Genomic DNA, 12,011 nt, shown 5'->3' on the forward strand with positions numbered 1-12,011 from the left:
CATCTTTACAATATGGATTTCTGTGTCTGAGACATCCAGAGGGATTAGGGAGGTGGAGGCAGATGAGCAAGTTGGCCGAGTAGGTCAGTTAGAGTAAAGCATGAGGAAGAGGCTTTGGACTGTCTGTCTCATGACTGCTTCAAGCTGTCCTGAACACAAGGTCATGTGGCTTGGGGAGCTTGGGCCTGACCTTGAGTCACTGGGTGGGGAATGTAGTAGGTATGTATGATGCTGTGACATGGGACAGCAGGGGCCTGGCGTGAGCCTGGTGTTGGGTGGTGGCTGAAGGATTTAAAGTGCAGGGCAAACATGGGCAATGGCCATATGATGAACTTGGTCTCATAGGGTGGTTTGTCTTGAGAGTGACAAGAATGGAAAGTAGATGACCAAAGGCAGTTATTAACTACACAGGAGCTATGTAGGAGATCTGAAGGAAAAGTGGAGATAGTCCTGTAGGAAAGATGGGGACAGTACTGTTCATCCAGGAATGCAGCTGCTATTCTATAGAAAATTAGCTATTATAGTAGAATAAGGCAAGGGCATGCACATATCTCACAGTTTTAGAAAAATGCTACTCATTTATGATTGAAATCTGAGTGCATGGGAAAGAAGGGAAATTCTATAACTGATTGATTCCTAGTAATTATGCCTGAACTCAGGGCCTGACCACTGTCCCTTTGCTATTTTGCTCAAAGCTGTTACCATGTGAGCTCTACTTTTGGCCTTTATTGTGGTTAATTGGAAATAAGAGCCTCATAGACTTTGTTACTGCAGGTTTCAACCTGTAGTCCTTAGATCTCAAACTCCTACATAGCTATTATTACAGGTGTGAGACACAGGGTAGTTAGAAAGATATAAAGAGACTATTCTATTGAATTTAAAATGGATTGCTGCCAAGATGATTGACACTAAGGATGAGAAGAAGGTGTACTGAACATCTTTACCTGTGCAGTCAGGTAAGGGGAAGAAGGTCATGACAAACCAGATAAAAAATGTAAAACTGTCTCTTATTTAGAGACTACATAATTTTGTAGGAATTCCCCAGGTATCAATAAAAAGCTATTTGCAATAGTTAGCAAGGTTAACAGTTCACAGGTACCAGCACCAAGGGACAGAAATAGATTGTATTTACATATAGTAGCAGTGAGCTGCTCAAAGGACATCCAGTTTACAGTAACATCAAAACCATGAACTGCCCCTCTCCTTGGCCCCACCCTCCCCTCTTGCAGGTCAGGTACCCATTTGCTGGTACTTATTTTATTGGCTTTGACTTAGTCTTTTTAAAGAATTACACTATTTGTACTCTCCATAGAGTCCTTTACACTTCAGTTAATTCATTTGTAACCCCTTTCTTACCACTATTGTGTTTACTTGTAGATTACTAGGCACATTCTAGCTACCACATGAGGGAAACTATGCTGTGTTTCTCAAGGTCTGGCTCACTTTGCTTAATATGGTGGAGTGATGCACTCAAGAATTCAGTGAATATACCACAGAATTGATAACTGTAAGGGAAGGGGGGGTGGGTTGGAAGAGGGTGAAGATGTTTAAGTGGTGACATAGATCAAGATGCATTGTATACATAAACTATTTGTTATTGACAAAAACTTCAATACATAGCCTAAAATCATGTAAGGGAAAGGGGTTGGGTGGGCTGGGAAGGGTGGGTAAGAATGTTGAAAGGGGTAACATTGATCAAGATACAATGTGGGGCTGGGAAGTTGGCTCAGTGGTAGAGCGCTTGCCTTGCATGCCTGAGGCCCTGGGTTCAATTCCTCAGCACCACATAAGCAAAAAGAAAAAACCCGGAGGTGGCGCTGTGACTTAAGTGGTAGAGTGCTAGCCTTGAGCTGAAGAGCTGAGGGACAGTGCCCAGACCCAGAGTTCAGGCCCCATGACTTGATCCCCTCCCCAAAAAAAAGATACAATGTATTTGTAAACTGCTTTGGTGAAGGGCACCTCCTTTGTCTCAGTAGTCTCCTTTGACTCAGAGTACTGTGGGAGTGCTCTGAACCCTGTGTTTTTTGGTTTTCATGGTAGCTTCATCATGTAGGTATGAGCAGCTATGTAAGCCACTGATGATCAACACTGCCTTGGCCTCTGTTTCTTTAGGGTCTCCAGCCTTTTGATCTAGCCTTTGGCTTTCTGGGGCCCAGCCCTAATCTGAGACTTCCATGGGCTGCCCCTCATCAGCCAGCTCAGCAACACACAGCAAGTGTCATCACTGGGGATCTCAAGAGTTGTAGCAGCTGTGCACAGGCCAGATCTGCCTCATGGTATCACAAGGTACTACATTCATATAGTGAATTTCTAGTGCTGCCAGAGTGGCAGTTTATTTGACCATGTCCTAGCAGAAATTTTTTGGGTAGAAATTAACAAACTATGATTTCTCCGGTTCTTATCGATATGTAGGATCTGGAATGGGCAGGATAATTTAGAAAAGGAACAAGTTCAAGAAATGTTCATGTAGGCTGGGAAGTGGTAGAGTGCTTGCCTTGCATGCATGAAGCCCTGGGTTTGATTCCTCAGTACCACATAAGCAGAAAAAGCCAGAAGTGGCACTGTGGCTTAAGTAGTAGAGTACTAGCCTTGAGCTGAAGAGCTGAGGGACAGTGCCCAGGCCCAGAGTTCAGGCCCCACGACCAACAAAAAAAAAAGTTAATGCAATGGGGAATCCCCAAGAGCCACCACTCAGACAAAATGTATAGCCAATGGAAAGTCTTTGTAAGCTGTCTGGCAGCCACACTCAGGTGGCAGGTACCCTAATGTAATTGCCCACCTTCCAACTAAGTCAGGTTAATATAGCACCTCACTCAAGGTTTGGAAACACCCTTTTTTACTAATCTACAGTTTCAAGCAAGCAAGTAGGAAATAATATGATCGAATCTAGGTACATTGTGTTCATCTACCCAAACCAAGCCATTTCCTAAAACTAGGCTCTTTCTGAAGCTTACCAATTCAAATGGGAATGAAACTGTTTCTTGAAGCTTATTATCTATTATCCCTGAACAAGCAGGAACTAGTGGGGAGGAAGAAGCAAAGGGTACATGATGGGATAGGGAAGTTGCATGCATGGCGATAAGGATGGTACTTGGAGGAAGTAAAGTGTATGTGACAGGATGGCGCTTAATCATAAAATAGAAGCATTCTGTTCAATTCGCTATCACATTACAAAGTACTTGGGACAGTGAGATACTGGGACAAAGATGGGTAAATGAGTAGGACAGAATGGAGAGTTCAGAAGTAATTGAAGAATATGGTGTTCATTATTTTTTTAATAAAAAATGTCTTAATAATTCAGTGAGAGAACGACTTTTACTCTAAATGGTGGTATAATACAGGACATCTGTGTGGAAGGGGATGAGCCTGAACTGTGGCCTATATACCAAACAAAACTCCAAATGACATGTAGGCCTATAGAGAGAAGTCAGAACTCTGAAAACTGATGTTTGTCAAGAAGTACATACAGAACATGAATTAGTTATACATGGGGAAAAATAGGATGCATTAAACTTTAGTTTGTTTTCAAAGGGAGGTAACAAAAGGACAGGCTATAGACAAAGTGTTGGCAATGTGTGTTTCTGTGTATCTGGCTGAAGATGTATACCAAAACCATATAATAATTTCTTTTCTCTAGTATTGGGGATTGAACTCAGGACCTCAGCACTTGCTAAGGCCAGATTAGAAAAGGCAGAAGATGGGCTCAGTGGTGGTGCATCTGCCTAACACCTGTTAGGCTTTGAGCCCCAGCACTACCGAAAAAGGACAAAAGCTTTTTTTTGAACAGTTGCTTTGTAAGTTTTGGTATATGATTGTTAAATAAGGACACAAAAAGCTGTAGCAGCAGTAGTCATTAGGGGAGTCATGTGTTAAGGTCACAGAGTGCTCAACTGGGATGAATATCCCTCAAAGACTCATGATGGTAGTGAAAGGGGTGGGATCCTTGAGAGGTAGGGCTTGGTGGAAGGATGTTACGTTATTGGTGTGTTCCCATGATGAGGATAGTGGTGCTCTCTCTCCTCTCTGTCTTTGCCATCCAGCTGCTGGGAATTGAGCAAGCTCATTTCTGCCAGGTTGTACTGTGTAGTCACAGGCCCCAAAGGAGAGGTGCCAACTGACACAGACTGACACCATGAATGAGTGATCATTTCTCTGTTGCAGAGAATAATACAGAGCATGCATATTGCTGTTGAGCATTGAAAATAGTACAATCACTCTGGAAATAGATGGGCAGCTTTTTGTGCACTTAGAATGTAACCTAGCAATTCTAGTCCTAAATATTTATCCAAACTACAATGCAGCCTCATGAGGACTTGTTCAAAGATGTTTATATGAACTTTATTTGTAGTATCACCCAAAGAGTGGGATACTCAGGTGTGTGTCAATAGGTGACAGGAAATGTGAGCATTGTACATCTGCACCATGGAGTAACATCCAGAGCAGTGAGGAGCAGCCATGGGAGCAACTTGTGCTGAGAGGTCAAGCTTTAATTCATAAGGTTTGTGATTCTGTATACCTGAAGTGTTATAAAAGGTGACACCAAACTAGAGTGATAGGAAGTTGAAGTTCCTTGAGTCCAAGCTGGGAATCTTCTGGGTTATTGGGACTGATCTCAGTGGAGGCACTACCTGGATGCATATGTAGTGATGGTGCAGCTTTAAAATGGTTTTCATTGACATGTTTCATCAAGGGTGAAGTATACCTCCATAAAGAGACATTACCCAGAAAGAACAAAAACATTTGAATACATAGGTTCATTTTCCTAACATCACCTTATCTGACCTTTTCTGCTTGACTCAGACATATACTAGATATTGCAAATAAGGGAAACCATGGGACCTATGTTTCTTTGGGCTTGGCTTACTTCACTTAATATAATTTTTTCCAAGCCTTTCCATTTCCTAACAAATGGGGCAATGTCATTCTTTCTGATGGAGGCATAGAATTCCATTGTGTATATATACCACATTTTCTTGATCCATTCATCTACTGAGGGGCATCTGGGTTGGTTCCATATCTTAGCTATGGTAAATAATGCTGCAATAAACATAGTTGTGCTGGTAGCTTTAGTGTGGTCTTGTTTGTAAACATTTGGGTAAATGCCCAAAAGTGGGATTGCTGGGTCATAGGGGAGCTCTATGTGGAGTCTTTTGAGGAACCTCCATACTGCTTTCCAAAGTGGTTGAACAAGTTTACACTCCCACCACCAATGAAGTAAGGTTCCCTTCTGTCCACATCCCCTCCAGCATCTGTTGTTATTAGAGTTCTTGATTATAGCCATTCTAACTGGGGTGAGGTGGTATCTCAATGTTGTTTTGATTTGCTTCATGAGTCTATTGGCCATCCTTCTTAACTCTTCAGAGAAGTTTCTCTTTAAGTCTTTAGCCCACTTATTGGGCAATTGTTTCTTTGAGGATTTGTTGTTGGGGGATTTAATTTTTTAAGTTCCATTCATATTTTAGATATGAGACCTCTGTTGTATGGCTAGTGAAGATCTTCTCCCAATCCGTGGGCTTTCTGAAGATCTCGCTTTCTATTGATCTTGCTAGCTATGTCTTTGCCATGTAGAAGCTCTGTAATTTCATGCAATCCCATTTGTCCAACCTTTCTTTGATTTGTTGCGTTTCTGAGTCTCTATTAAAATTTCGGCCTGTGCCAAAGAGACCTAGAGTTTCTCCTATTCCGTCCTGTAATGTTTTCAGGGTGCCTGCTTTGACTCCAAGGTCTTTGATCCATTTGGAGTTAATTCTGGTGCAGAGTGATATATAAGGATCTAGCTTTAGTTTTCTACATGTAGTTAACCAATTTTGCCAGCACCATTTACTGAAGAGGCTGTCTTTCTTCCATTCTATTTTTTTAGCTCCCTTATCGAAGATTAGATGGCTATATCTGTAGGTTCATTTCTGGGTTTTCAATTCTATTCCATTGGTCCTGAGGTGTGATCTTGTGCCAGTACAAAGCTGTTTTGATTGCTATGGCTTTGTAGTAGAGTTTGAAATTTGGTATTGATATTCCCTGGAGCTTCTTGAGAATGGGTGAAGTAATTTGCTGACTGACCGAGTGCCCTCCCAGGAGCATTTGGTTGACAGTCTGATTGATGTAGATCCTCATCTTTCCCATAAGGATGTTTAACAGACACCTGAGTAGGCAAGGCACAATTAGTAAAAAGGCAAAAAATTACTGCTAGTGAGCCCAAGATAGACTAAAGGCATGGAGTAATTCATCTAGATAGGTTCCACCTTCCTTTACCCTGTTGGATCTTTTTTGCAGGCCCTTTAAGATGTTTGATTTCCTCTTGGATGGTATAGCTATTGTTGGTCAGATTAAAACAGCACATGTTTTTTACCTCCTCACACCCCTGGTAGTGCAGTAAAAGTAAATAAATCAGTGGCAGCATGGTTGTCCAAAATAGCTTGTCCTTGTTTGTGCTGTTCTTGATTTAGCATGGGGATGGCAGTGGAGGTGTAGTTAATATTTTTTGCCAATACACATGCCAGGCACATGACACCTTTATAGACCACAACTGCCAGTCCTGGCATTTGGACCAGAGAAAAGATGAGGGCATTATATTCTGCCTTATCTAGCAAGTGTACTTCATCAGTGCAGGATTGCTCCATCACTAGACCTCTACTCTTTCGGGTGTGATGAGGCTCAAAAGCCTCCTTTAGGGGTAACACAATGGCCAAATGACTTAAACAGCCATGGGAATTTTGGGACAGACTGGCGGGAATGTAATTAAAGGTATACCCCTCAGAGATAAAGAACCAACCAGTCGGTAGGGGGATGTGGCCTGTTGTATATAAGATAGGTTCATAACTAGCACAAGTAAAATCACCCCTTTTTAGTCATTGACATTTGTGAGTGCAGTTTTGAACTTGAGCACAGGTTCTGTTTTCTAGGATTATAACCCTGGGGGTGTACAGAATCAGTGCATCTGGGACTTCTTTATATGGGAGTGTTCCCCAGCTATAAGAATCAGCATAAGTAATTAGTTTATTAATTTGGCTGGAGGAGAAAATAGTCAGATTTTGTATATCTAACATGGGTTTGCATACCAGAAGTAAGGAAGACCCAAGCACATGTGCTAATTCTAATTCCTGTCTTAAACAAAAGTTAGAGCAGTTTGTAATTAGAGCTAGGTGTAACTAAATATTATAATGTATGTGGTCCTGTAAGGATTCCAAGGAGGATCCTCCGTGTTATATTATACAAGTGCTTAAAGAAAGCAAGCAAAAAATCATAGCCTGGTATGGTAAAGAGTTTACAGCCATTGTAGAAAACTCCCTTGTAGAAAGCACAAAGGCTTCTACATCTAAAATAGGTAATTGAGAGGCTAGATTTAGCAGAGGGCAGGCTGCAAGGTTAAAGTAGTGTCCTCTACCAGTGATACCTGAAGGGAGAGAGTGTGAGAGGGTGGCATCATATGTAGTCCTTTGTAGGTCAGCAACTCAGCCGGGTGATGGTGAGAGAAAATGGTGAGAGCTGTGCCAAAGGTCAGTTTCTTTGATTCATGTACTAAGACTGAAGAAGCAGCTATGCCATGGAGGCAGGGACAGGGAGACTGCAGGTGGGAATTTCCACTGAAGGCAGGAAGTGCTCTGTGGCCACAGCTGGCTGCTGGAGATAAGTGCAGTTTAGGTTGAGTATGGGTAATTGTGGCCAGGCCTGGACCTGATTTGGGGGAGAGGGCAGAGAACCTAGGATGGAGGCTGTCAAACCAAAATGGGGGAGGACATGCTAACAGGATGGACTTCGGTCATTTCTATACAGCATAACACCTTGGGCAATGTGGAGGGGTCCTGGGTCCTAGAATATTACAGAGGGCTGACCTGCAGAGTAATTCAGTAGGGGAAAGGGTGGTCAGTGCCATTTGGTGAGAAGATGTTAGTCTCAGGGCAAGAGGTGCAGCTGCTGCAAGGGCCTGCGGGTTTGGGGGCAGTGGGCATGTAGGGTTGCTGCAGTGTGTGTGGTGCAGAAGGGAGGAAGGCAGGGAGGTCTATGGTACCGAAGGCTACTCTCACAGTTGTGAATGCCCTGAGCACCACTGGGCTAATTGCCCTTTAGCCCATTTCTTCCCTTTGGGCAACTGCACCCCTCCCTGTAGCTCCTCTCCCACCTTCTTTTCTGGGGAGGGGTTGGGGAGGGGATATCTGCCTTTCCTCCTAAGGCTGAAGAGCTTCTCTAAGAGCCTGAGAGCTCGGGGCTACCTGCAAGCATTGCCAGGTGGATACCTCTGTGGGCACAATACCAGCTTCCTTAGCCTGTGGCTTCAGGAAGCCTGTCTCTTAGGAGAGGGTTGGAAGAGTTCTGACTGGCAGGGACAGGTGTCCAAGGCTGGCAAAAGGTGGCCAAGGGTCTAGCCCTTGGTTTGGACTCCTCACCCCACTAGACCTGGGTCAGCCACTTGCTTGGTCTAGAAATGAACTTCCCTAAACAAAGCTACACAATTGGTTCTTTATTGTGGCTTTAAAAGAAAAATTATAAAATTAGTTTATTGTAAAGGAAATTTAATAATGACCAGTTAAATTCTTATCCCTATACTACCCAATACAAGAAAAATACATTAAACACTTTTATAAACACTTACGTTAGGAACAAGGATGTGCAACAAGAAAGACTACATCCAGGTCGTTTTTCTGGAAAGAGAAAGACTCTCTCATCTCCTTTGTAGTGGGTACAGAAAACAAGATAAGGGCAGTGCTGGGTTAGGTATCACAGTGTTACTAAACATTGAGGTATAAAAAAGCAAGCGAGGTGAGGGCAGATGAAGACTGTGAGTTCTTGCTCTGTGGGTATACTTGAGAGATTGAAATTTTAGGAACCAACTGCCTTGAATGGCCCTAAGCTGCAAGGTAAGCCTTTACTGAAGAGAAAGAAGTTCATAGAAAGTTTTATCCTTGTCCCACTTAGTCTCCACAGCCCCCCCCCACCTTCCCCCCTTAGCTGAAGCTACTCTGCTGATAGATAAGATGCAATCTTAGTTTGTGGTTTTCTGATAGACCTAAGCCCTCTAAGCAGCCTCAGTCTCCTGTAGCACCCATATGCTCAGTTGTCTTGTAGGTAAAATTTCATTATTTTTCTAAAAATTTAATACCTCTGCACAATGGCCATTTCTTTCCCACTGACTTCATTCAGCATTCAACCTACTGGCTATTTTTTAATAAAAATCTTACAGTCAATTACCATGAAAGATAAATCTACAAATCATTATATATAATCCAGGGATTGCAGCTTTTGAGTAGTACAATTAAAATTTCTTCCACTCCAAATCAAAGGGCTGAAATACTTAAGATTTTTATATTTAAGAGGAAAAGGAAATCTACCTTCCTAAAAGAGAGGTTTTTGTCAGCTTTAACCAGGAAAAGAAATTTGTGTCTGTTAAAAAGTCTTGAATATAAGGGTGTCTAGTAGAAACAAAGACCTTTGAATTATGAAGGTGCTAGCCAGTTCCATTATAATTCACAACTGACTGATTTCATAGCTTGTATGAGAGAGATAATTCATGCTCACTTAGTAATTTGAAATATGTTTTTTGGAAAGCCCTACTGTTGCTATAGACACATGCTGTAGTTTTACAGGTCTTCTGGTAAAAATAAAGGCACAGGCAAGCTTATATCTGTGTCTTTGCTAAATTTAACTACAGTTTATATTTACTAATCTGAAGACTTCCACAGCTAACTCATGACCTTATGGATCTCCTACACATGACCCAAGGCCAGTTTGTAGCAGTCAGGAGCAAATCTCACATGACTCTGCAATATTTCAACCCAGTCTTCAGTGTTTACCATTGCCTTCAGTTGGGATGTTTTTAGTATTTAGTTCTCAAATTTTAATCAACACATGGAAGGCTATTAAAGATCTTGTCTAGCTAGAGCACAAGCAAGAATCTTGCAATGGGTGGACTGGGAAGGAGAGGAGAGGAATCTGCACCCTGGGCAGAGCAGCTGATGGATTGCTGGAGTGGCCCCAAACTCAAGGAGGGACTTAGGGCAGAGGAACATCAGGGCAGAGCAGAGTCTGGGTGAGCAGCATCTGGGCAGTGTAGCTGTTCCAGGCAAAGTGGGGTGGAGAGGAAGGTTTGGAGCCAGGAAACATTTGAGTAGCATGGCAGCCTCAGCACATGGAGGCCCAGCTTTGGCCCAGTCCCAGCACAGGGTAGAAGACTGGAACTGATGCTGAGTGGGCCCCAAACACAGTGCAGGGGAGCATTGTGGTGAGGCAGTATAGGAGCATAGGGGCAGCAGAGGAAGGTGGGGACACATGGAAGCCCCAAGCAGTGTTGTGGCTTGGAGCAGGTGTGGAAGAGCAGGGAGTGGTGTGGAGTGATAGATGGAGCTACACAGCCCTGTGTGGCCAGACAGAGGAGAAGTCTAGTAGGCAAAATATCTAAGACAGTGTGTGGGGGCGAACATCCATCCTTGCAGGAAGGAGGAGGGTGCATCCAAGCAGTGGAGCAGACAAGCCATGGAGGTGTGTAAGTGCTGCTAGGGATGTGATCCCTCGAGGGTACCAGGAGCAGGGCTGGAACTGCCCAGCTGGGGATGAGCACCTTTGCCACAACTTCTTTTGCTTCTGTACCCTCAGAACCTTGAAACATTCATCCTCTGCACCCTTGGGAATCCAGGACACAGCCTAAGCTTTTGTCACCATGCATTTCCGACACCCCAACAGGTCATGGATCCTCACCCTGGCTGTCTGGACCTGACGGCCTGCCCCTCACCCAAAGGTGATGACCCAAGACTCATATGGCCTGCTCTAGGTACATATCCCTGGGCTCCTGGAGAGATTCCAGCCTTCCCTGGGCCACTTGTCCCCAAGTGCCGCACACCCCATTTGGCACCCACTAGCACCTAGGCTATCTCTATACATTTTCTGGCCCCTAGTCTCTTGCTAAGGGCTTCTCTGACACTAGGCTGGTTAAGCCATGGACTTTGGTCCTGCTTCCCTTAGTTCCTGGCCAGACAACCGCCCAGAGACCCGACCACAACTGGCCATTGGCCCCTTGTCCCAGTCTACCCCAAGACCTCTTCTGGCCCATGGCTCCTGTTAACCTTCCCTCAGACCTTGGCTCCTTGCCTGGAGCTGACCAGAGACCAGGACCCTCTGCACTATGCCTATACTCTGCTTTCCCTAAGGCTCAGCTTGTGCGTCCAGAGCTGTACACTCTGCCTCCTAGGGGTAGATCCCCTTGGTGCTCAGGGCCCCACACTGGGATGGCCAGAGCAGCCCTTATGCAGGTAGACTCCCTAGGGTACTAGACCTAGCACAGCTGGGTTGCCAGTGGACTGCAGGCTTCCTGGCCAGTGTATAAGTATCTTTTCCAAAAGACATTTTATTTCACTTTCATTTCTTACATGAATTGTCTATTCTCATTGTTATGCATAGTTTTATTCAGTTTTAAGCTTCATTGTTTTTTTCCATTGTTTTTCTTTCAAAGACAAATCTTTCATTAAGAAATTTGTCTTGGCAACAGTGTTAGCCAGTCTCTGGCTTGCCTTTTCATTTTCTTGACTGTTACTGTTGAAATGTAATTTATGTTCCATGAAACGGATGGTTTCAATATGTATGCTTCAGTGGCATTTAGTCTATTCAGAAGATTGTACACAGAGACTGTTGTGTGATTGGCATGATTAACCAAGAAAGGCTTTCAGCAATCTCTTTCTCCTCAGCCCCTGAGAGCCATTGATCTACTTTCTGTCTCTCTGACTTGCCTCTCCACCTCACCTGGGTACAATCATAAAGCAGTGTGGTTCTTTCTCTTGGCATGGAGTTTTCAAGCTTGTTGTTGAATTTTTTGAGATAAGGTGTTACCACCTAGCCCATAGTCCAGGCTTGCTTTGAATCCATAGTCCTATTTGCTGGGATTACAGATAAGTGCCATCACTCCTGGCTTTGTTATCTTATCATACAGTCACCTCAGACATTTTATTTGAAATGATACTTAAAAGTTCAGTAAGAAGTCATTGAGTGTCTGTGATGTGTGTATATTTATTTATGTTGATACTTGCCTT

At 43.5% G+C, this 12,011-nt stretch overlaps 1 protein-coding gene across 1 annotated transcript in view; it reads left to right on the top strand.

Annotated features, from left to right (window-relative positions):
- Positions 1 to 12,011, top strand: part of LOC138836785 (uncharacterized) — a 44,172-nt gene that overhangs the window by 22,169 nt on the left and 9,992 nt on the right. The window contains exon 4 of the mRNA XM_070035426.1: positions 2,113 to 2,286. Within this exon, the coding sequence (XP_069891527.1) occupies positions 2,113 to 2,286 (174 nt within the window). The remainder of the gene's footprint in view (positions 1 to 2,112; positions 2,287 to 12,011) is intronic.

The sequence above is a fragment of the Dipodomys merriami genome, unplaced genomic scaffold (assembly GCF_024711535.1).
Source record: "Dipodomys merriami isolate MVZ:Mamm:240054 unplaced genomic scaffold, mDipMer1.0.p SCAF_26, whole genome shotgun sequence".
In the NCBI taxonomy this organism is placed as follows: domain Eukaryota; kingdom Metazoa; phylum Chordata; class Mammalia; order Rodentia; family Heteromyidae; genus Dipodomys; species Dipodomys merriami.